Raw genomic sequence first — 25091 nt, 5'->3', positions numbered from 1 at the left:
CATTGAAATTCAGTTATACTTTCTCTCTCTAAGCGGTTAGAGTTTCTCTCTCTAAGCATTCTCATAACCTTCCTCATACTTTGGGTGCTACCTTCCTTCTCTATGTTCTAGCACGGAACAATTCGGGACCTCTTTAAAACATGAAATAAAAATCAGTAATAAAGTGTAATAAAATTTGCAAATCACGTGGCCAAGTAGTCGAAAGAGTGTGACCAGGACGAGAATGGTAGTAAATTAGTAGTGAACCGTTGTTTCCCGCCACAAAGTGAACCCTTTAAAAACCACCACCCTCTCCACTTCATTTTCCAATCCATTCTATCATTCCATTCACTCACTCACTCATTTTTCTCATTCTTCATCATCATCATCATCATCATCATCATCATCATCATCATCATCATCATGACTATGAGAGAATGCCCAAACCCAAAGCCATCATCATCATCACCATGTAAATATTCATCTTCATCCCCAAACAGGTACCTAAGACCAGGAGCACTTGCAAAACTCAGGGACTCCAAGGTCTCTACAAGAAGGTGGGCCCACCGCATTTCTCTCTCAGACACACAACAACTTTCACCTTCTTCTTCACCCTCTTCTCCGACAGAATTTGATCAACTGCCACTTAACCAGGATAACGGAATCCCGTGTTTCGCGGTAACCGCTAACCGCCGCCCCCAATGCCTCTCCAGAAAGAAGCTCTTCGTTGTTACCCCTTTCTTCACCACAATCGAAGGGGATGACGCACAACACTTTTAATGATTCTGATGATACCTGCAGATTGTATCAGATTATGATTGATACGAGAAATTCATACATAGTTTAATTTTGTTACGTGGTTCTGAATTTGTTATCAAATTGATTGAAGATCGATGCATAGAGCCCCAAATCAACCACCGAAATAAAATATAAGATAACTTTAATATATAATTCAAATTAATAGATAACTGTCCAAACTGAATTTTTTTGGCATATAAGAAAGATAAATTGCGGTTCAAAAAAATGAAAGATAAATTGCACTCTCCTCCTTCAAGATTTGATCCTAGACCTTTTCCTGCTCAACTCATATGTCTCTAAGCTTTTACCACTTGAACTATCAGCTATAATTCCGGACGTCTTTAAAACATGAAATAAAAATCAATAATAAAATGTAATAAAATTTGCAAATCACGTGGCCAAGTAGTCGAAAGAGTGTGACCATGACGAGAATGGTAGTAAATCAGTAGTGAACCGTTGTTTCCCACCATAAAGTGAACCCTTTAAAAACCACCACCCTCTCCACTTCATTTTCCAATTCATTCTATCATTCCATTCACTCACTCACTCGTTTTTCTCATTCACAATCATCATCATCATGACTATGAGAGAATGCCCAAACACAAAGGAATCATCATCATCACCATGTAAATCTTCATCTTCATCCCCAAATAGGTACTTAAGACCAAGAGCACTTGCAAAACTCAGGGACTCCAAGGTCTCTGCAAGAAGGTGGGCCCACCGCATTTCTCTCTCAGAAACACAACAACTCTCACCGTCGTCACCGTCTTCTCCCACAGAATTTGATCAACTGCCACTTAACCAGGATAACGGAATCCCGTGTTTTGCGGTAACCGCTAACCGCCGCCCCAGTTGCCTCGCCAGAAAGAAGCTCTTCGCCGTGACTCCTTTCTTCACCCCAATCAACGGCGACGACACCGCGCAACACTTCTAGATTCTCGTGACACCTGCAGATTTCATCAATTAATGATGGATATATACGAGAATTTCATATATTAATTTTTGTTACGTGGTTCTGAATTTGTAATCAAATTGATTGAAGATCGATGCATAGAGCCCCATAATTTTGTGATTTAATGGAAGCGTGAAAATTACTAGGCCATTTTGGATGTCTCTATTATATTTGGTTTTGTTCTGATGGGAGCAAGCAAGCAATCTGAATCTGAATTATGAATAAAGCACGGGCAAATAAATGTGCCTCTGAGTTAATTCAATTGTAGGATTTATTAAATTTTCTTTTGGGGGGAGATTTGGTGGAAAGGGGTAGTAGGCTTTTAATACTGCGATGCATGTTGTAATCCTAATTAAACCAAATCAAAAGACTATAGAGAATCAAGGATTAAATTGCAGTTGCAGAAAATCATAAACTTATGCGGTTAAACTTGCAGTTATATGATGCAATTGCAAAAACCATGTGAGAGAAATATCTACTACCAAATGGCCCAATGTGGATGGAACATTCAATGATCACGAACTTGACCTTACTCAAATTTTGATTTTTTTTGCTTATCTCAACACTAGTTATTAACGTACTCAAATTATGATGTGCTGTTAATTAACTGTGGTAGAAACCCTTCCCGGGTTGATAATCTGCTTCAATTAGACGATGTGGAAACTGTTAGCACACATATAGAATTCATTTGGGCTGTGGGGATGCGACACAATCGAATATTATTCAACAAACAATTCAACTTGGTCTATCTGCATGTTCCGCACCAGTTGTTTCCTCTCATATGCACAAGTCCGCAGCAGCAAATCAATTTCTGCAATGCTCGTCGCGAACTGATATGGGAGGAGTCAAGGTAAATTTTGTCACAACCTGTCATTGCAGAAGCAATGTGTTTTCGATGGGCAATTTGCAGGTGTCTTGATCTAGGCTTCACAAATATCATGTTTGAAGCAGAGTCCTAGTCATTATAGCCCTTCATGTTTTTGTGTTTGCAGTGCCTTCTGGTGAAGTACATGCAGAAAACTTTCAGGTTCACTTCTTCTTCTGGTTATTCTTCCTGTATTTCAGTGCACGTCTGCTTTTTATGATGATTTCAACTGTCAATCTAATGTGTTATAATCTTTACACATCACACCATGGGAAATTGAGAATGGACAAGTTACGAAACCTAGACAAATTCATAGCATTGTAGTTAAGTTACAAATATGCCTGCATCATAGACAAGTCTACATGTAGAAGTTGAACATTTTGAAATTCACTTGGTCATTGAGCTTGATTGGGTTTTAAGGATCTGGGTCTATAACTCCAAGAGTAGGATTCGCAAGCTCCCCAGCCTATATGTAATCGGTTAGCTGCCAATCTAAGTGAAGTTCCTCCGAGATTCTTCTATTGAAGAGTTGTAACTTTTTTATCTCAATTTTACTAATTATTTCATAATAGAATAAAACAAGTAAAAATTAGGGGAAAAGGAAAGGGTGGAACTAGAACAAAATATTGCATGATAGCAATTAATGCAAGTTTTAGTTTTAACTGCAGTTTCATAAATTTAGTTGTAACTATTCAAAGTTGATGGTGGAGGTTTTCCTAGAGAATTCATTAGTTGTTTCTCCTTGAGGAAGATTATCAATGAAACAGAACAGAATTCCATGACCTCTTTTGGTGTTAAACTATAAAGGAATTAAACCATGCTATGCTAATTAACTCCATGAAAAATTATTTCGCTCAATTGCAAGCCAATTGGGTCTTAAAGCTATTGAAATTTCATTTCATACATTACCTTACCTCTATTGTGATGAATTAGCACCAGGTTCATGTTCTGTGACCAGGCTTTTGATCAGCTTTAAAATCTCTTCACACCCCCACCCCCATTTCTGTGAATTTCTGAGTTTCTTTTTGTCATGTAAAATTAGGACGAACTCAGTACATTAAGATGCCAGCAGAAAATGAGACACATTTTGTGATGATAGCATAGACATAGGCTCTCCAAGGATTCATTGCATTGAACTCTGCTGCAAAAGTAGACACCCCATCACTCCAAACTCTAGTCCTGCTACAAAAGTATCACAATCCCCGGTTTTGACCTGCATCAAACATTACATTCTCTTCATGACTTCCAAACTCTGATGCAGCCTGTCTTCATTTTTTACATGTGAATTTGGGAAAAAGATCCAGATTATCAAAATGAAATAGGACTAACAGATATATGGGCAAGAACCAAGATATAACTTATAACATATTTAGACAAGCTTCTCTTTATCTCAATCTAAAAAGCCATTCACATGATCAGCTTCTCGTGTCGAACATTATTTTGGCTTTAGAATAAATGCTATAGAAGTGATTTCAAAATATGCACTTAGTTTTTCAGTATAAGTAGATGCAATAGAAGGAGAAATCCTAATACCCAACAGAGTTATATCTATATCATCCAAAATTGTGGCTGCTAGCTAGAGTTATTATAAGGTAGCCAAATATTGTTAGAAGTAGATATAAAACAATTCATGTGTCTTCACTCTTCACCTAATAGGTTAAGCTTTTGGAATAGTTGGAGAGAAAATTGGGTAATGACAAGAATAAAATTGTAGAAACTTGCTGCTTTTAACACACTAGCAAGTGCAGCCATAATACTTTCCCTCCTTTCTGAAACTATATTCTTTATCAACAAGTTTGAACCTATGAGTATGTATTACAAGGCAGCAATTCGATAAAGATACAAAGAGGGATAAACCATATTAGAAGGAAGGTCAAGGTAAAGAATAGTTTCTTCGCCTGTAACACCTGCAACTGTTCGACCAAATAACTTCTGCGGTGTTTATCTTGTAAAGACCTGAATATTAACATTTTCTATAAGAAAAAAGCCTTTGATCTGTTAAGTCCATGAAAACACTAAGGCCTTTCAGTAGTTAGATGTCACTTAATTTTGAGAGATTGTAGAAGAGATCAAAATAAAATTGCATATAATTAAAGTGAATTACTACTGGACCCTTTTCTACATATCATGTTACATATCTCCCAACTGATATGGAAATAGTAGTAGTGTTACAATTAAGTGGGCACTTGGTTGGATTATGAGTTACTATTAATGTTTTCCTTAAAAAAACACATTGTAATAATTCCAAAATTCGAGTTGGTTTAATTGTGTAAAGTCAAGATCTAAGTATATATCATTAGCACTAAACCAAAAATGACACTAATGCAATAAAAGGTTAGGATATTAATTACCTCAAGTATTGCAAAAACTGATGGGTGAAGCAGACATGAAGCGTAGTTCAGTAACTCTGCCAAACCTTTACATTGTTCCTAAAGATAGAAACAGACCAAAACTTGCATATGATGATCATGAGGAAATTTTAACAATCTGAGCAATAAACCAGATATGATTATTTAATACCGACCAAAATCAAAATCATTGACACCATCAAAAAGTGTTAAAGGGATCTCACTGGCTTTGTCTCTTCAGAACCCACTATTATTTCATGGCTTAATTACAACTTTGGTCCCCGACGTTTACCAATGCCACGATTTTGGTCCCCCACCTAATTTAATTACATGGATGGTCCCCGACGTTGTAGGTCGTGTGCAACGTTAGTCCTACCGTTTATTTCTTAATGGAGGAGGCTTACGTGGACGTCTAGTTGGAGAGAAAAAGGAGATCTGAGGAGAGAGGGAAGCACGTGAGTATCACGTGAACTCACGTGAACCTTATATGAACTCATTATACCCAAATCTGAAACCCTAGGGATCTAAATCGCGTTACCTTCTTCGTTCCAGGGAGGTCAGGGGTTTGGGTATAATGGGTTCAGATAAGGGTCACGTGATACTCACGTGCTTCCCTCTCTCCTCATACCTCCTTTCTCTCTCCAACTGGACGTCCACGTAAACCTCCTCCATTAAGAAATAAACGGTAGGACTAACGTTGCACACGGCCTACAACGTCGGGGACCATCCATGTAATTAAATTAGGTGGGGGATCAAAATCGTGGCATTGGTAAACGTCGGGGACCAAAGTTGCAATTAAGCCTTATTTCATTCACTGAAGGAGGGGAATTAAGTGAGATCAGGTTTTAAAGGCCTAACAAAATTAAGCTCCATACTCTGACCTGTGGTCAAATAACAAAGTGAAACTGCTTCTCTCACTGAGCCTTCTACTTAAAATTGCTCGATCACCAATCTCTCCAGCCTCTGAAACACTCTTACCCTGCATCATCATAATCTATTTGATCATAGCTTATATAATTTGATTTTGATATGTTCAATGAATTGAATGACTTCTGAGTGAAGAACCAATTACCCTGCTTAAAGGGACAAAAAACAGAACTGACTCGTAATTTTTTCAGAATTAAAGGTCTATGTAGTGTCAATTTTGGTAGAAAATGTACTTTTATTTTGATTAAAATTTAAAATGAATGTGTAATAATTCTCTTACATGATATTGTGATTGGTCTGTGTAAAATTGTTTTACACCATCACAATTAAACTCATTTTTCATGGAAAATATTCAAATCTAAATACTGTTTAATTCTTGTCAAATGAAAATCAATAATGATATATTCACGACAAACAAACATGAACAATTGAAATTTGAATAAATGAGGACTATGAAGTTGGGCAAGGAAAAGTCACAAAGCATCACTCCAATCAAAATCATTTCAATAAATCCCATGAGTGACAGAATATCATGTTAATTAATCGAAATAGAATCACCAGGTGGTTGGGATACTTGAAAATTGTAGGTTTGATGTGAACGATAAAACCCTAAACCAAACACGACCCACATTTCACAATGAAGAGAAGACTCAGTGAGAGCTTTACCTCGTGCTATTTGTTCAGATTGGTGGTGTTTGTTGTGGCACCGAAAGTCGACAAAGCTAAGTATCATGGAGGAGATGAGGTTTAGGGTTCCCACTCTCACGAACTTGTGGAGGAGGTCGTGGAGGTTGTGTGATGAGAATTTCATGGAGGAAATGAGGCTTAGGGTTCCCAATCTCACGAATTCAAACGGAGGAAGATGAAGCAACTAAGGGCCAGTGATTTCAGGGACGCATTCAACAGCGAAGAGAAAGAAGGGAGTGACACGTGGCTTTCTAGGATGAGGTGAGCTATAAGTAATGCAACTAGGAATCTCATGGAGAGTTCGATCCTGGCTCAAGATGAACGCTGGCGGTTATTGGAATGACACATGGAAAAAATGCTTGAAGAATCATTCTAGTAGCAGAGTGCACCTAAAATTGACACATGAGCAAGTGACTCTCATAACTCATACTCTTTTCTAATCTGTATTGATAATTTATATTGATTAAAATCCTCTTCATAGGTATTGGCATAAAGCATTTCATTTTTTTCCTTAGAATTCTTGAATTTCAAAAATAGTAAATACTTTGGAAAATATGGAAAAAACTAAAAATAACAAAAATTCAGCAACTAAAGGGGTTTAGCACTTCCTCCCTGTCAGCAAAACTGTCTCTGAGTCTTTGGAGTGTTGAAGATTTCGTGTGTTTAGCACCTCACTCTAACCGCTTCTCCTGCCGGCGCCTCTTTAAGAAGAATCCTTACATTTTGGGCCTCACTGCTGTCGCTAGCATTGGTGGACTCTTCTTTGGCTACGACACAGGTACCTACTTCTGCTTCTACTTCTATTTCTACATCAATGGGAAATGCCAAATTTTGCTTTGTTTTACGATCATATGCTATGCTATTTCTTAAGCTGACACTTTCTTTAATTTCAGGAGCCTTCTGTATATCAAAGATGATTTTGAGGAGTTCAGAGACATTTATTTGCTACAGGTACTTACAATATCCCCCCACCCCCCCTCCTTTCAATCTTAACAATGTGCTTTATTTTAATCAGTGTATTCAAAGGAAGTACTTTTCATTTTTGATATGGTCACTCACTGGCTTATGAAAAGGAGGATCAGGATGATGATGTGGTGTTGTCACTAGCAGTAATTGATTATGATTTTCTACTGGGCTAGTGGGTTATTGCAGTTATGATTGCAAACTGAGATTTCAGCTTTAATTTCTAGTTGCTCCTGCAACTATATGTCTGTTTCCTAGCTTACCTTTTAGGAAGTAGGTGTGAGATCTTTTGCATTAAGAGAGCCGGAAATATACCACCAAGCGCGTTGATCATTTGATTGATGTTGTCCTAGTTAAAGCAGAGGTCCAGAGTTCGAGTCTATGTGACAACAGGATAGGAAAAGTTTTGCCGCATATAGTGGTCCTACTCAACTCGAATATGATCGAGAGAGCCATAAATATAATTACCTATTTGCAATAGACAAAATTAATAGATTAGATATTCTGCTCACATGATATGGTTATTGGTTATTGCCATCTCCACTACCCTTTGTTTCATTCTCATTCTTCTCAGTTGCAATGCCACTGAAGCAAGTTGCAACTTGTTTATCCTTCCACAGAAGCAATCACGTCTCCATAGAGCAATGATCTAACTTGTACTCTGAAGTTCTAACTTGTTATGGTCCTATAACCTTTTCTCTGCAGCATGTGAGACACATGCTTCCCATCATTTAAAATATGGTAACTTGAATCAAGAAAACTAAGAGCAAAGGATATATTACCAGATTAAGGCAACAATTAACCAGTCACATTTGCATATATAAACTTAAGTTCAATGATTGATGATTTTATTAATTTACCCTTTTAGGAATAGCTTTAACTTTTTACTGTTAGCTGTTAGTAGTTACAGTTATTCTGTTATTGTTAGTAGCAGGTTAATTTGTTAGGCTGTTAGAGCTGGTTCATTAGAAATTAATGCACATGTAAATTATGGTTTGTGTAGGTGTAAATTCATTTGACATTTCGCTGATCATTTCAGCTTGTATATAAACTCATCACTGATTTTAATTTTAGTATGTAAGATTTCAGAATCACATTCAAACAAATGTGTTCTTCCCTTTCTCGGATCTCTCTCTTCTTCCTCACAATGTCAGCAAGTTATTTTCCTATGATGGTATCAAAGCTCCTTTAAATTTGCAGGTCTGCAATCCGAAATTTATCTTTATGAGAGAAACAGTCTTTCAGATCTTTCCAAATTGAGAAAAGATTAAAAGTACCGAACGAATGTAACAAGAATCAGTATCTTGTTTTCTGCCAAACCCGTAAATGGTTATTAGTCCCTCTATTTTAACTGTTTCTTACATTTCGTTTCGGTCTATTTAGCAACTCTCTTCCAAATTTCTGAAGAAGGTCCATCCATAGTGTTGATTGGGCAATTGTTGGAGTCATGGATCTTTGAAGCCATGCCATCACCATTGTATTCCATCACTGCCACACTGGAATCAGTGCTCGCGGGAGAAGGTAAGCTTCCATCAATAAAGGCGGTTTTGTTCTTCGAAACAGTGTCATTCGCATGGAACTGATCATACATGATAGTTTTTCTCATTTAATTGAGGTTATGCTAGAACAAATGCTGGATTTTCAGCATTATAGAGGTAGTAAGTATTAACAAGGTAATCCTGATACTGATTTGCCATTCTTTTTTTTTTCCCTAAAGAACAACCAATATATTAGATGTGAAAAGACTTGAGACCAGCATCTCAAGTAGGCAGGGAAAAAAGAAAGAAAGAAAAGGATCAAGAGGATCTCGATCCGAAAAGGGCACTAAGCGGGATCACCCTGATTTACCATTCTTGAATCAAAGAATCAAATAAAAGGAACATAAATTGAAGAAAAAGGGCAAGTATCGAAGAAGATGAACAAGAAGATTGAAGCATACTAAAATAGATAAATATACACTGTCGGCGTAAAACAGTTTTACACTGACAACCAATCACAACATGCCACGTAGGAGAAATAATAACTTTTGTTTTAAAGTTTAATTAAAACAAATCTATATTTGATGATGTGGTGGAATTCAATTTGTATAAAACAAATGTATATTTGATGATGTGCACACTCATTTAATTTTTTTTTTTTAACAAATAGATAGATATTCAATCAAAACAAATTTCAAAATTCTCATTTTTAATCACATTTAAATTTATTTAATCAATCAAAATTATATTAATTACATTTTCAAATAACTATTCAATTAGTTTTTTAAAAAAAAATAACTATTCAATTCATATTTAATTTTCTTTCATTAACTAACATTAGATAAATTAAGATATTTATAAATAATTATTGAATTAAATCTCCATCAGTGAGATTATCTTTTAAAAATTTAGGGTCAAACTCTCAACCGTATTTTGAAAGGTTGCTCCTCAGCCCTATTTCAGACTCGTATATATTCTGTGCCTCCTACTCACAGTCACAGGTTCAGTTTCTCTTCGCAAAACCATGAAAACTGGTCATGCTGATCCCGTTCTCCCTCCGGAACTCTTAATGGAAATCCTATCATGGCTTTCGGTGAAGAATCTCATGCGGCTGAGGTGCGTTTCCAAGTCATGGAAATCACTCATCTCTGATGACAAAGCCTTCACAAAACTTCACCTCAAGAAGTCGCCTGAAAACACCCACGTCCTCCTCTCCTTTGAAGACGTCGTCCTCGACCGCAGCTACATCGTTTCTTTCCCCGTAGGTCGTTTTCTCGACAAGCTGTATTCAGTGACCTATGAAAACTGTTACTGCCTTTGGAAATCCACTATGGTCGTTGGCTCGTGCAACGGCTTGGTCTGCTTGTGCGGTTATTTATGTGTTGGCGGAGTCCAACAATTCTTTGTTAGGCTATGGAACCCGACCACGCACCTCAAGTCTGAGATGTCACCAACCCTTCCTAGGGACATAAGTCACATGCGAACTTGGGTGTTTGACCCGTGGGATAAGGTGAACCGCGGTTTCGGCTATGATGAATCACGTGACACTTACAAGGCTGTGATGGCTCTTTGCCATAGTATAGAGCCCGAGCCCAAAATGGAAACAACTGTTTACTGCATGGGTGATAGTTGTTGGAGAAAGATTTCGAGCAGCCCTAGTTCCTCGGTTTTGCTACAGCAATTCGATGGTCAGTTTGTAGGTGGCTGTGTTAACTGGTTAGCACTTGACAACTTGAATGGTCCAAACTATGAGTGGCAAAGTGTTACTCTAGACCAGTTGGTGATTGTTTGCTTTCACATGCGTGAGGAGGCATATACGTATTTGTCATTACCGGAGGGTGTTAGTCTCTGAAGCATGGGTACGTGATGTTGGGCCGCGTACCCGTACCGGGTACGTACCCGGTACGAATACGCTACGGGTACGCGTACGGTACGTACCCGGTGCGTACCCGTTTCACAAAAAAAAAAAAATTCCAGGCCAAAACGACGTCGTTTTGGCCATTAAAAAAAAAAAAAAAAACCCAAAACACGTGAAAACTGAAAACGCAGAAAAAGAAACAGAACCTAGAAGAGGTTCAAGGGTTCACGAACGGAACCAGAGAAGGAAACCAGCGCCGCCCGTCCTCTCCTCCGCCGTCCTCTCCAGCGTGCGCCGCCTCTCCACCGCCGGCCACCACCGCAGGTACCCGCGCTCCTCCACATCATTTTTATGTTGCTTTTTTCCTTTCATTTGTTCTTCCTCTGCTTTGTTGAATTTGGTTGAATGGTTGATGCCTTGGGTCAATTTTGATTCTGTATATTGCTTGCATAGTGGTTGAAGCTTGTCTATTTTTTGGTGGGTCTTGCATACAAGCATTTTTCTGTTTAGAAAGTTCCATTTTGTGCAAGTTTTTAAAGCTTGATTGGATAAATTGGATTCCCTTGTTCTTTTTTTTGCATAATTTATTTATATTTAAATATTATGTATAAAAAAATATATATATATCTAACGTACCCGTACCCCCATTTTTTCAAAAATCGCGTACCGCGTACCCAATACCGTACCCGTACCGGGTACCGTACCCGTACCCGTGCAACACAGGTGTTAGTGAGGTGCCTTTTGTTGAGCCACAACTTGGGATTTTAGGGAATCACTTGTGCCTTTTTCATGACCATAAGGAAACTCATTTAATTGTGTGGCAGATGAGAGAGTATGGAGTTCAAGAGTCTTGGACTCAGTTGGTGAATGTCAGTTATGACCATCTTGAATGTGATGTCTTTTTAATTAATCCATTGCCGATGTGCTTGACTGAAGATGGTAACAACCTGCTGTTCGCAAACAGTCAGGATTTGAAGATCATCAAGTATAACCTAAGAGATAATAGTGTGGAATATATTAAACTTCCCGACAACAAATTTTGGTTAGGTGCCAATTATTATGTGAAGAGTTTGGTTTCACCTTTTAAAGATTGAACTCATTTTTATGACAATTTGTACAATTTATGTTGAATTATATTAGTGATAATTATTGTTGGTGGTTCTTTAGCTTGACTAATTATTCCATTGGCGGTTGCTAATCAATAATATTGTTTCTTCCCCATTCAATGGGAAGTGGGAAAGAAAGTATATTGAATAGACAAAGGGAAAAAATTAGAGCAGGTCACATATGTGATGGGTGATGTAATTGAATAAAAAAATTATGGTGAGAAGTCTCATACTAATTAGGGATATGGTCAATTAAGTCCATATATAGGGTAAGCAACCCTCACCTTTTAATCCTGCATCTGTCCCTTGGTATGTGAGACTCTCAGTTGAATTAGAGGGTAATTCAGGTTGAAAAAAAGAAGAAGAGAGATTCCAAGTCTTGAGCCTTTTCTGCAATCTCTTTTAGTAGTTCTGTTATGGTGCTATTTCTGCAGACATTTAAGAGAAACACAGATGAGGAAGATGCTGCTGATTTCCATAGCAAATGCTGCTATCAATATAATTGAAAAATGGGACACAACACACACAACCTAACCTCACTACAAAATGGAATTTGGGGTATTATTTCCTCAGGTTGCTGCAGTGGTGGTGGTTGTGGAGATGGAGGTTGATCTCAACTGCAGTTCACAGGAGCAAAGAGTGTTAAAGTGGACAGAATTCAAAGTTTTCATCCCCAACCAAACTTTTGAGGGGTTATGTCACATAAAATATAATGTATGAAAATTTAAAGGAAAATGCTGAACGTTAAACTAATTTAAGCCTTTGGATGATTGAATTAATGGATATAAATGTGCTGGACGGTCTGGAGATTACTGATGTTTAAAATGGATGAAAAAATAAGGGGTTATTTTTATTTTTCCCAAAATAAATTTTTTCTCACTAGATTGTTACTGCGCTCCTGTTTATATTGCAGAATTGTCACCATCAGAAATAAAGGGAAGCTTAGTAAGCACTAATCTGCTTATGATCACTGGAGGACAGTTTCTTTCTTATCTCATAAATCTTGCTTTTACACAGGTCAATTTTCCATTCTTTGCACTAAATATATCTTGTTTTCTAAATTACATAGACCTCTTATTTGAAATGGTAAAGTTCAGCTTCTCCCCTGTGGTTTGGCATCTTATTCTTGTTGAACCTTGTGATGTTAACCTTTTTTCACTCTTCATTTCACTTCACTCTATTCTCACATATCTAGTGTATATTTTTCTTGCCCCCTCATGATTTAGCATGTTTTCATTGCTCTGCCTTGCAGTGTGAACTTTATTACTCTTCATTTCAATTAGCTTCAATTTCATATAACAATTGTCTCTTTTTCTTTCCCCCATCCATGTTTCTTATGGAATCAATAGATGAACATCTCTTGCTGCCTAAATATACAGAAAAAAGGGCAAAATAATGCATAGTTAAATATGGGGGAAGTGTTTACCTCAAAATATTATGTTCCCTTTTCAAGGTCAAGGGTGTTATTCCACTGATCCCACATTCTTAACCAAGCAAGGTCCCCGGAACATAGCCATCGATGCCGGGAGTTTCTGGTTTGCCAGCAGTAGTTTAGTTTTACCTCACGCTCTTTATAAAGGTCACAGAATTTTCATGTTACCATCAAAATCTATTTTCCTTAGTATAATTGTTTCCTTCTTGTTCAGAATAGGGAAGATGAAGCCATTGCCGTGCTCGCTAGTATCTAAGACTTTGTTGTTTAGAGCATGAAGTTGCCTCAGTTACAACTCAGTTAGAGCAAGACCCCCAAAAAAGGATGATATCAGATATTGGGATGTTTTTCAATCCAAAGAAATCAGACTTGCATTCTTGCTGGACAGGTAAGAAAAAGTTAATTTTGGGATCTTTGCTGTTAAAGGATTGATTTGCATAAATTTTGTTTTCCTAAACAAACCATGGTGGCATTTCAATGAATTGAATGAGAAAGAGATTTGAAGAGAAAAATTATATTTTCTTTCATTTGCAGGCCAATATTGAGTAATGAATGAAGTACTTTCATGAAGTTATGTAGTGAGTAATCATGTTTTTCAAAAAAAAAAAATGTAGTGAGTAATCATGGTATTCTTATTGATGTTAGTTTCTAGTTGAATTATGTTTGTAAAGATAGACATGTTAATTAGACATATATCAACTTGTATAATTTATAAATGATTTACATTGAATATGAATATGAGATGGTGATGATCCGTATGTTTAAGTTATTTTTCTAGCTTATTTTTATGCATTTTAATATATTATTTAGATTATTTTGGTCATTTTAGGTCACTTTATGATTATTCCATGCATTTTACTATTTTCATGTGGTTTTTAGTATTTTTCGATAATTTATGATTTTTATTTATATTTTATTAGGATTTAAGTTATTTTATTTATTTTATTTTTAGTTGATAAGTTTTATTTAGAATTAGTATTTTGTTTTGTTTTATTTAGTATTTTTGAAATATTAAAGGAAGTTGATCCAGTGCTGATGGTCTATGAGAATTACGGCGCACATGCGGAAATCGGACAACTATTGTTTTGTCTTTGCCACGTGGCACAATCCCATTTGGGTTCCACCGCAAGAATGCTACGCGCAATGCGGTGTACATTTTCCCTTATAAGGTTCGTACCAATCGCTAGCTAACACATGACATAAAATTTAGATAAGTTTTTTTTGGGTTATGTGAGAAGGGGATCACATGATATTAAAGAAAAGAAACACAAAGAGATTTAAAGGTTTCATGGTACCACTTTCAAAAAAAAAAAGGTTTCATGGTACCACCAAAACTCTCCTTCATCACCACCCGCTAGTGCCGGCGTCGTCGTTACCACCACCACCTCCACCGGGAGTTGCCTACACCAGCACTGCCACCTCTATGGGAGCAACCATCACCATGATCGTAACTATTTGCATTTGTTTGTTACAAAAGAAATTCGGTTAGTATGGGAAAATAAAACAAAAAAGAAAAGAAAATGAAGGAATATGAGAAATTAATTTGGGGACGAGCACAAGCACAAAGAAGCAACACTACCACGACGCAGTCACAACCTTCACACTCACCCAAGCTTATGCTATGGCTTATCCTCTTCGTTTCTCTCTTGTACTTTCTACACTTTCAACCTATGCATGCTCTCTCCTCATATCTGGGTTTCTATCAGCAGATCTAGGTGGTGGATGAACTCAGATCAAGAAATCTGGATGATGGTGGTGGAAGGAGCAAGGAGGGGAAAATTGAAAAAATGAGGATATTTTCGTCTTATCACTGAAAAAATGAAATTGGGCCACTTGGTCCATTTTCAAATAATCCCACGGTAGGCGCAGTCAGATTTAAAAAGAAAGAAAACGAAAGAGGAATCGGAGATATATTAAGAAGATTGCAACAACATGATTAGAAGGATGTATTGGAAGAATGATTGCAGCGTGGAATGTTCTGGGAGTCGACAAGATCGGCCACTCCCCACCCGACATTGAAAGGACGACCACGTCCTCTTCTGGGAGACGTTCCAGCCAATCGCCCCCGGGTTGATCACGTTGTCTCCTCACCCGATAAATTATAGGGACGATCAAACCTAACCAGCCAACTAAGTAATTATGGACCAATAACCAAGGAAAAGGCACGAAGCTCGAGGATGTCATAAGCACTCATGATCGCCTCGAACCGCGCAACCCCTAGCTCTATAAAAGCCAAGGCTTGGAGAACTTAAGGTACACATTAAATCTATCACATTTCTCAATCCCTTAACCCCACGTCCTAACTTGAGCGTTTGAGTGTCATCGCAGGGACCCCTCTCGGGCACGACGAACAACGGAGCACCGTCAGGACCATCATCTCGCAAACCCCCTCGCCGCAGTTTCGCCGCTCCCCTCTCTCCCTACCCCTTCCGGGTAGTCTTGGTCGTTTTCCCCGATCAATTGGCATCGTCGAGTGCGGATTGAATGAAGACAAAATCCCCCTGCGCGTCTCAACGATTCGGAGGGGGAAGACATGAGGATAAAATCTCTCCCGAGTGTCTTAATGCTCGGCGAGAGCGGATCTGATGAAGACAAAATCCCCCTGAGCATATCAATGTTTGGCAGGGGAGGAAATGAAGATAAAATCCCCCCCGAGTGTCTCATCGCTCGGTGAGAGCGGATTGGATGAAGACAAAATCCCCCTGAGCGTCTCAATGTTTGGCGGGGGAGGAAATGAAGATAAAAACCCCCCGAGTGTCTCATCGCTCGGTGAGAGCGGATTGGATTAAGACAGAATCCCCCAGAGCGTCTCAACGTTTGGCGGGGGAGGAAATGAAGATAAAATCCACGCCAAGTATGTCAACGCTCGGAGGGAGATGAGAGGAAGACAAATCCCCTTGGAGTGCCTTAATGCTCGGCGAGAATGGATATAAAGACAAATTTTCAAGTGTTCAAACACTTACTTGAGGACGAGCATAACCCCAGAAAATTTGAGCGCGTGAACGCCTTGTCGAGTGGATGAAAGGAACCAAGAAGGAGAAGACAACGAAGACAAAGAAAAGATAGGGAGAATCCTCGAAGAACTTAACCACTCGCACATGCGCTTGTCACCTATTGCGTGGGGACCAAGTCGGAACCCTCGGGACCAGGTCGAGGCTCCAGGCCACCCGCACTTGTCCCGTCACGGCACACCCTGCAACCCGTCCAGGAACCTGATTTCTTGCCCGTCCTTCGAGAGCCACGACGCCAGAACTTTAGTTCAAGCTCCACTATCCTAGTGGACCAGAACTAGGGGACTACTGTTCTGGGAATCGGTAAGATCGCCCATTCCCCACCCAAACCAAGATGGGACGATCACCCTCTTAGTTCAAGCTCCACTATCCTAGTGGGCCAGAACTATGGGACTACTGTTTTGGGAGTCGGCAAGATCGGCCACTCCCCACCCGACCATGATAGGACGACCACGTCCTCGTCTAGGAGACGTTCCAGCCAATTGCCCCCGGGTTGATCACGTTGTCTCGTCACCTGATAAATTATAGGGACGATCAAACCCAACCGGCCAACCAAGTAATTATAGACCAACAACCAAGGAAAATGCACGAAGCTCGAGGATGTCCTAAGCACTCATGATCGCCTCGAAACGCGCAACCCCAAGCTTTATAAAAGCCAATGCTTGGAGAACTTAAGGTACACATTAAATCTATCACATTTCTCAGTCTCTTAACCCACGTCCTAACTTGAGCGTTTCAGTGCCATCGCAGGGACCCCTCTCGGGCACGACAAACAACGGAGCACCGTCAGGACCATCATCTCGCCACCCCCTTCGCCGCAGTTTCGCCGCTCCCCTCTCTCCCTACCCCTTCCCGGGTAGTCTTGGTCGTTTTCCCCGATCATGGAACAAGAGGAGGAACGACGTGTTAGAAAAAGAGAAACGACGTTTATATATGGGAGAGGAACAACTTCGATTCACCATTGAAACTATGTGTTGAACTAGTTTCAGTTGTGATTATGAATTCTCTTTTTAGTTATAAATCTCTCCTCTGTTTTGATTGAAATCTTTCTATTACAATAGTTTGTCATGTTATTTTTTATTCAATTGGGAAATCGGTAGAATTTAAGAATTTGGGGAGAAATTGAACAAGGGTCAATTCAATTTAGACAAACATAAGTAATTTGTTACCCTTATCCCTAAGGTGCAAAGATCCCTAAAACTAGATCAATGAAATCAATGGTGAATTAAAGTTGTTCTTCCTCTCCCCTTTACAAATTTCTCCTCTTTTTTTATGTCGCTACTCTCAGCAACCGTTCTTCCAATATATCCTTCTAATCATGTTGGTGCAATCTTCTTAATATATCTCCAATTCTCCTTCTGTTTTCTTTCTTTTTAAATATCCATATCCATATATTTTTTCTTTTAATATCACGTGATTCTCACATGAGCCAAAAAAAAAAAACCTTATCTAATACTTCAGCCACGTGTCAGCTAGCGATCAGTACAGACCTTATAAAGAGAAATGCACACCACATCACGCGTAGCATTCTTGCGATGGAACCCAAGAGTGATCATGCCATGTAGTAGAGACGGACACATCAGTCTTCCAATTTACGTGTGTGTCTCGTAGTTCATGTAGATCATCAGCACTAGATCAATTCCATTTATTATACCGGAAAAAAATCAACTCCATTTATTATACCGAAAAAAAAAAACTAACAAAATAAAATACTAAAAAGAAACTAATTCTGAATAAAACTTATCAACTAAAATTAAAATAACTTAAATCCTAATAAAATCTAAATAAAAATCATAAAAATATAGAAAATTACTAAAACCGACATGAAAATATTAAAATGCATGGAATAATTATAAAGTGACCTAAAATGACCAAACTACTCTAAATAATATATTAAAAGGCATAAAAATATAGACTAGAAAAATAACTTAGACACCCGGGTCATCACACTCTTATAATCAGTGACAACTTGATCTTAAGCGGAAACTTATTAAAACTTGTCTTCAAGCACAAAATAAATAAATTCTAAATCACATATCTACACATTCAAAACATAGGATACATATCCAACAAAGATAGATCAATTCATGAGCATACTAGTTAAGAGAAAGAAGGAATTCAGTTCAAAGAAAATGAAACCAATAGGATCGGATTATGAGACCCAAATTTCACATCAAAACTCACAACAACAATTATTTAGTGCATCTGACAGTATAAACACTATGTTTCGGTTATGATAACCAATCAAATTAAGGTCAGACGGTCTCATGCTATGCAACAAGAAAAAGATTCACACAGGTTGTAACTTGGTCAAGGTGTAACTTCAAGTAGGAGAAGAAAAAGATAACACAAGGCTACACACATAGACAGTTAAATGATTTATTTCTTCTTTCAATTGATCAGAGCATTCATTTAAAACACTCAAGGTTTTTTCTCTCTTCTCTCCTCTTTTAATTTGCAAACTTTATTTTTTTCTCATTTTTTTCTTTTTACACTGTCTCTCTTCTTTTTCTATCACATCACTCATCACTTCTTTCATTTCTCTAGCTTCGATTCATGTCTCTCTCTAAATGTAAGTGTTCCTAAGTGTAGATAGAGTGTAAACACAAAAATTTTCTAATGGAAAGGTGACCGTTGTTGCCACGTGTTACATCATAAGCCTGCAGACTTGATGTAATTAATATGTGGAGGTGTACAAAGGATGAAAGAAAGAACCTGGATTAAACTTGCACCCATGTATTAGGAAAAGAATAATATTCCATTCTTTTCATGCATACCTTTTGTTGCTTCAATTCACTTACCTTCTTTCCGCACGTATTCCTTAATTCCCTATGCGGCGCTTCTTTTATATTCTCAGCGCTGCTGTCACTTTCTTCCTCATGTATCCTCCTATTCCCTTCTTGACCAAAAAAACAGGCACGGATCCAATATGGCGTTGCATCTTCAATTTCTTTTAACAATTTCTTTGGTTCTTGCCATAATCTTATCAGGTAATAAGTAATATTTTGTCTAAGTGGTTTTTTTTACACATACACAGCATAATTTGCACTAGCCTTGTCTTATAGCTCGTTTTTAATTGTAGCCATATTGTGATAAATGCGCGCTTTAACTAGTTAATTGCTTATATCTTCAGACTTACTCAACCATCATAACTCCATAATTCATATGGTTTTAATATAATTAGAGGAGTCAGGTTCAATCTCTGATATAGGCTAGCTAAATCTCAAATAATTTTGCAAGCATTTTTTCTTTGGATAAAGTATGGTTTTAGCATCAGCAAAAATCAGATTATCTAGATGACCCATGAGGTTACTAGCTCATGAGGTTACTTAACCTCATCCTAGTGGATATGTGTGATATTATAGAGTTCTAACTGATTCACACTCTTTCTTTCATCGCATTTCCACATAATGTTTGTTTTTACATCTCTATTTTTTAATCACATTATTTGTTATATTTTTTCTCTCATTTTTTCCTCTCTTAGTGTAGATGTGATTGTATATCATAAATGTTGTCTAGTACTGATTTTTATATGGAATTTTCTTGGTGGTACCTCTTAAAGTAGAGGGGTTTCAGTATCCTTCCAAGTTCCAACTAATTAAAACTATAATTTTTGTCTTATGTGCTATGTATTTTTAACTTAATTTTGTAATTTGCTATAGCCTGATTAAATAGCTTAGTTGGAACTAACAAAACTCTATGCTTTTAGAAGTTACTGGAGTAATGCCTTACATATTTGTTACATCTGTATGACAATGTCCTTTTTACAAGGATAAAAAGTAAATATAATGATATAGAATAACAAATTTTGAAAATTAAAGACTTTTTACATGCTTTAAAAAAAGACTTTTTACATGAATAAAAATATACTTTACCATTTTTATTTCTTTATACCAAGTGCATAAAGTTTTGTTTTGTGTTTCATTCTGCTGATGAGGACAGGGCAAAGAACCTGCGAGGGTGCCAGAGTTTTCACCATAGTAAACTACTGCAAGGAGACATTGTGGCCAGCGGTGATGCCAGGGGACAACTTCAACGGCGGAGGTTTCGTCCTAAAACCGGGGCAATCCGCCGTGTACACCGCTCCGGTCAGCTGGAGCGGTCGTATATGGGCACGAACCGGTTGCAACTTTGACAAAGATGGAAACGGTTCGTGCCAGACCGGTTCATGCGGCTCAACTCTAAAATGCTCCGGCGCCTCCGGAAAAACCCCAGCATCGCTAGCAGAGTTCACGCTAGCTCAGCCGGATTTCTACGATGTTAGCCTCGTTGATGGCTTCAATGTGCCGATTTCCATTAAGCCGATGAACGGGAAGGGGAACTGCAGCACCGCGGGGTGTGATTCTGACCTCAGGTTGACCTGTCCAAAAGAGCTTTCTGTTAAGGCTAACGGCAAGACGGTTGGGTGCCGAAGCGCGTGTGATGTGTTTGATCAGGATGAATATTGTTGCAGAGGGAATTATGGGAACCCATCTACTTGTCAACCCACGTTTTATTCCAAGAAGTTTAAGGAGGCTTGCCCAACTTCATATAGTTATGCTTATGATGATCCAACTAGTATTTTCACTTGCTCTGGGACTGACTATGTCATAGCCTTCTGTGCTTCCAGGTTTGTGCCTCAGAGTCATGTTTTTTTGGGTACAATAGGCTATATATACAAAATTCACTTTAGTATGAGAAATTTTAAGATGAGAGTATTTATTTCATGAAAAATGTTTTGTAGACCCTAGAGGTAGACAACTAGCTAGAATGATATAGAAAGAAAAGAGAAAATAATATAATGAATGCGATGTGATAAAAATGAGGTAGAGAAAACAAAATTAAGTGTCTTAGGGATGTCTGAATGGTTACTAGTCTATATATCATAATTGTAGTATTTTGTTTAACCTTTGCTGAAATATGAGAAAATCGTAACTTGTTAAAATACTCATCAATCAATTAGATTTTAAAAGTGTTAGAAATTGATTGACTTAACTCATTTAAAATTTTATGGCTTAATTGCATTTTTGGTCCCCCAACTTTGGCCTTCTTGTGAAAATCATCCCCGAACATCAAAATTAGCAAAAACCATCCTCAACGTTTACACTCCGTTGCAAAACTGGTCTGCCGTTACACTTCTGTTAGAAAACTAACGTTTTCTGGGTAAAAAATAATAAAATAATAAAAAACACCTGAACTTCATCATCTTCATCTCTTTCTTCATCTTCTTCATACCTTCAAACCCAGAATTCCAGAAAAAAAAACAAAAAAAAATCCAGATTCAAGAATCTCATAACAAATTAACAATTAATCAAGCATAAATATCAGAAGTACACACTCAAGGCCATATGAAAAAACATTTGAGGATGATCAATGACAATGTTTGTTTCTATAACATAACTCAATATAACCTCATCTATAACCTCCTCTGTGTAATTACTAAAATTAGCCCCTGTAACCTCTGTGTATTTCAACTCATCCTCACTGATCTTTTCATCAACCTAGCAACAAACCTGCAAAATCAAAAGGCACAAACACCAATTTACCAAACCATCTTCTAGATCAAAAGGCATCAATTCTTTTCCATAATAGAAAATGCAATATCAATATTTAACCTTCAGTAATTCCATGCGTGAAAATTCTGAGGATCAGCCTTCTGAAAACCATTTAGAAGGCGCAATTCGTTGTCCATGGACGAATGCCCCTTGCTGAGCACCCATTTTCTATGACGCCAGGCACCATAAGACTTGAAATTCTTCCTCAACGCACTCTCAACCTGAAAAACCGAAACGGAAATTCATCATCTGCACTGTTATTGATAATTCAAATCAATAAACTGAAAGAAAAAACGCACCACTCTGAGTTCCTCATCAAAAAGAGATTGACGATCGGAATCGGAATCGGAGTGAGTGAGGGAGTGTTGAACGACGAGCTTTCAGTAATTCCAAGCGGTGCGTTTTTGCTAACATAAGAACCCTGAAATCAGCAAACCCTGAAACCCAAGAACCCCTAAAACCCCAACTTAGAAAACCCAAATCAGAGCTTCCATAGCCACCCATTTATGTGTATGAACGAAAAGGTTTGAACTTTTCGATTTGGGGTTCAAGCTTTAAGGAAAGGTTCAAGCTTTACAAGATGGAAGAGAGCATACTGGTGCGGTGGAAGACAAAGGAGGTGCCGACCCAAATCGACGATGATCGATCCTTCTTCTTCTTTGGGTTGTTGTGGGGGTGGGTTTCTGGGTTTTTGGGGGTGGGGGTTGGTTTTTGGGATTTTGGTGGGTTCTTGGGTATATGAAGATGAACTTCATCATGAAGAAGATAATGAAGAATGTTTGAAGAAAGAGATGAAGATGATGAAGTTCATGTGTTTTTTATTATTTTATTATTTTTTACTCAGAAAACGTTAGTTTTCAGACATAAGTGTAACGACAGACCAGTTTTGCAACGGAGTGTAAACGTTGAGGATGGTTTTTGCTAATTTTGAAGTTTGGGGACGATTTTCGCAAGAAGGCCAAAGTTGGGGGACCAAAAGTGCAATTAAGCCAAATTTTATTGGTAGATTGTATAAAAGCTTTTTACACTATGAATGTATTAATCAAATTAAATTCTACAAATATCTTATTTAGCTGCGAAAGCAAGTTAAACCCGACTCGTGAACTTCATCGAACCGACCTATAGTGAAAATATTGATTTGGATTGTATAATTGGTTTAATATTCTTGTAAAGAATAATATAATGAAACTAAAATTTAATCAATGTTGAGTATATATATCTAGTTTGGATAAAAAAAATGAAACATTATCAATCCAACCCAATTAAGGTGTTACTTTTATTTTTTTATATTTTTCTTTAAAGTTTACATTTTAAAATGATTTTTAATATTCTCAAAATATTGTTTTTTCTAATTGTTTAAATTATTTGGTTGGAGTGTTATGTTTTACTAACTGAGTATATAATGAAAAGGAAAAAGATGCAGATGATTTCAATTAATCTGGCCACTTAAGGCTATGGTTTTGTTTGGTTTTTCGCACAAGACAACATGTGAAGCAATATTTATTGAACAAGCTCTCTATTTTTTGGATTTCAGGAAAAAACAAGTATGCAGTTACCATGATAACAAGCTTCACTGCAGTGGGTCACAAGGCTTGAAGTCATTGATTGGAAGCTGGTGGATCATGATGATAACAATGTTTTCGGCGCTTATTAGTTTGTGGAGTGGAATCTTGGTACCCTGCTAAATTAAAGTCGATCATAGATGAGACTCATGAGTCATGAGAGAGTGAAATTCATTTTTAATTTAGTGAATTTGTATAAAGTTCATTGAACCAGTTTTTTCATTTCTTTTTTCTGTAAGGATATGTGCCAGCGGGGTCGGGGTCTATAAATAGTGGGTAATTCTGTTTTCACGCATACAGAAGCTGTTATTTTAATAAAAGCAAATGATTTGTATTCTATTCTTTCAATTCACGGAAAATGGTGATGTGTGTACACGAGGTTATTCTTATTGATCTATCTTCTATTGTTTTCCTGCTAGCGAGAAGGGTTAACTATGTATTTTGTCACTGTGAAATAGGCTGATTACTTTTTTCTATATGCAAATGTTAGTTGGCAGAAATCATGAAAGAGATGTATTGTTAGAAGTCTCAATAACGGATCAAAAAAAAAAGGTGATAAAAAAGCATCGCAAAGGACAATTATATATGGGTGATAAATATCTTTTCCAAGAACAATGCAATTAGACATCCAATACTTAAATTTGAGACCTCTAATTAAATTAACCATATTAAACCCAGCAGTGTCGTGTACAGACATTTTGGGGTCTTAGGCGAAATGTTAAAGGGACATTTTTTTTAGAGAATTTTTAAGAAACTTCACATAAAATATTAATTTTTATATTAACCTTCTAGTTTTTTAGAAGCAAAATAATTTATCAGAGTTTTATAATCAAGTCATTCTAACATTTCACTTGAGTAAATTAAGGGAAAATTAATACTCTTTTTTTGAGAGAAGAAATCTCTTAATTTTCTAAGCGTAGTGTTGTTGAAGATGATTAATATTCTGACTCAAATAGTGGTGAAAATTAATTCTTTTTTGGGGAAATAGGAATTTTATAATTTTTTATGAAAGATTTGTTATTTTTTAAATAAGATTAGATACTTTTTTATGTAACAAAAAAGATTGAGTAATTTAAAAAAAAATGATATATTGGTCTAACTTCCTTTTGTAGTTAGCTAATATTTAGGAAATAAATAATTCTGATTTTTTTATATTTTAGTTGTTTAAAATTTATTAATAGTTAGTAACTAATTTTATTTTTTTGGGGCCTAAGTAATTTTATATTTTTGGGGGCCTTAAGCTATAGCTTATTTTGCATAACACTATCCACGACCCAAAATCCCAGTATAATTAATACACAATGATAGTCTAATGGTATTTCTTAACATTAAAATGAAGATGAATAAACTGAGCTGTAAATAGCTAAATGTGAAACGATGTCGTTGAGGGAGAAAAGTGGGACTTGAAGCGCGAAAATAAAAACCCAATACATAAAATACACGAAATTGTGAATTTCAAAATTTGTACAGATTTAGAAACACAGATAAAGCATGTGATTAGCCACTTAGCACATATAAAGCATGTGGTTCAGTCAACATCAATCATAGCAACAATCAAATCATAAACACATAAGTTGGCCGAAGCCCCAGA

The 25091-nt window shown here is 37.2% G+C and overlaps 2 protein-coding genes and 2 long non-coding RNA genes across 10 annotated transcripts; 3 read left to right on the top strand and 1 right to left on the bottom strand.

Annotated features, from left to right (window-relative positions):
• Positions 1–956: 956 nt before the first annotated feature.
• On the bottom strand, positions 957–6917 carry LOC130734304 (uncharacterized). 3 transcript variants are annotated; one of them, XR_009017897.1, is made up of 5 exons: positions 6536–6917; positions 5824–5921; positions 4946–5023; positions 3504–3807; positions 957–1724 (listed from the first exon to the last, which is right to left on the bottom strand). It is a non-coding gene; the product is annotated as an uncharacterized LOC130734304 (long non-coding RNA). The 3 variants fall into 3 exon arrangements; XR_009017895.1 differs by having other exon boundaries at positions 3509–3807; XR_009017896.1 differs by lacking the exon at positions 957–1724 and adding an exon at positions 1895–2894 and having other exon boundaries at positions 3509–3807.
• A 279-nt stretch (positions 6918–7196) lies between these two features.
• LOC130734305 (uncharacterized) lies at positions 7197–9683 on the top strand. Its single transcript, XR_009017898.1, has 3 exons — positions 7197–7334; positions 7450–7507; positions 8903–9683. It is a non-coding gene; the product is annotated as an uncharacterized LOC130734305 (long non-coding RNA).
• A 338-nt stretch (positions 9684–10021) lies between these two features.
• Positions 10022–10849, top strand: LOC130731332 (F-box/kelch-repeat protein At3g23880-like). Its single transcript, XM_057583595.1, has one exon. It carries the CDS (start codon positions 10022–10024, stop codon positions 10847–10849), a length of 828 nt encoding a protein of 275 aa, XP_057439578.1.
• Positions 10850–11034: 185 nt separating this feature from the next.
• Positions 11035–23837, top strand: LOC130734303 (pathogenesis-related thaumatin-like protein 3.5). Of its 5 annotated transcripts, none has more exons than XM_057586655.1 (5): positions 11035–11179; positions 12875–12978; positions 13613–13781; positions 20347–21013; positions 23473–23837. In XM_057586655.1, the coding sequence occupies exons 3-5, from the start codon at positions 13718–13720 to the stop codon at positions 23621–23623; spliced, it is 882 nt and encodes a 293-aa protein (XP_057442638.1). In that variant the 5' UTR covers positions 11035–11179; positions 12875–12978; positions 13613–13717; the 3' UTR covers positions 23624–23837. The 5 variants fall into 5 exon arrangements, with proteins under 5 accessions (XP_057442638.1, XP_057442636.1, XP_057442640.1 ...); XM_057586653.1 differs by having other exon boundaries at positions 13608–13781; XM_057586657.1 differs by lacking the exons at positions 11035–11179; positions 12875–12978 and adding an exon at positions 13004–13540 and having other exon boundaries at positions 13608–13781.
• Positions 23838–25091: the final 1254 nt, after the last annotated feature.

The sequence above is a fragment of the Lotus japonicus genome, chromosome 1, assembly GCF_012489685.1.
Source record: "Lotus japonicus ecotype B-129 chromosome 1, LjGifu_v1.2".
Classification (NCBI taxonomy): domain Eukaryota; kingdom Viridiplantae; phylum Streptophyta; class Magnoliopsida; order Fabales; family Fabaceae; genus Lotus; species Lotus japonicus.
The sequence above is the reverse complement of the archived record's forward strand: the minus strand, read 5'-3'. Positions and strand labels throughout refer to the sequence as shown.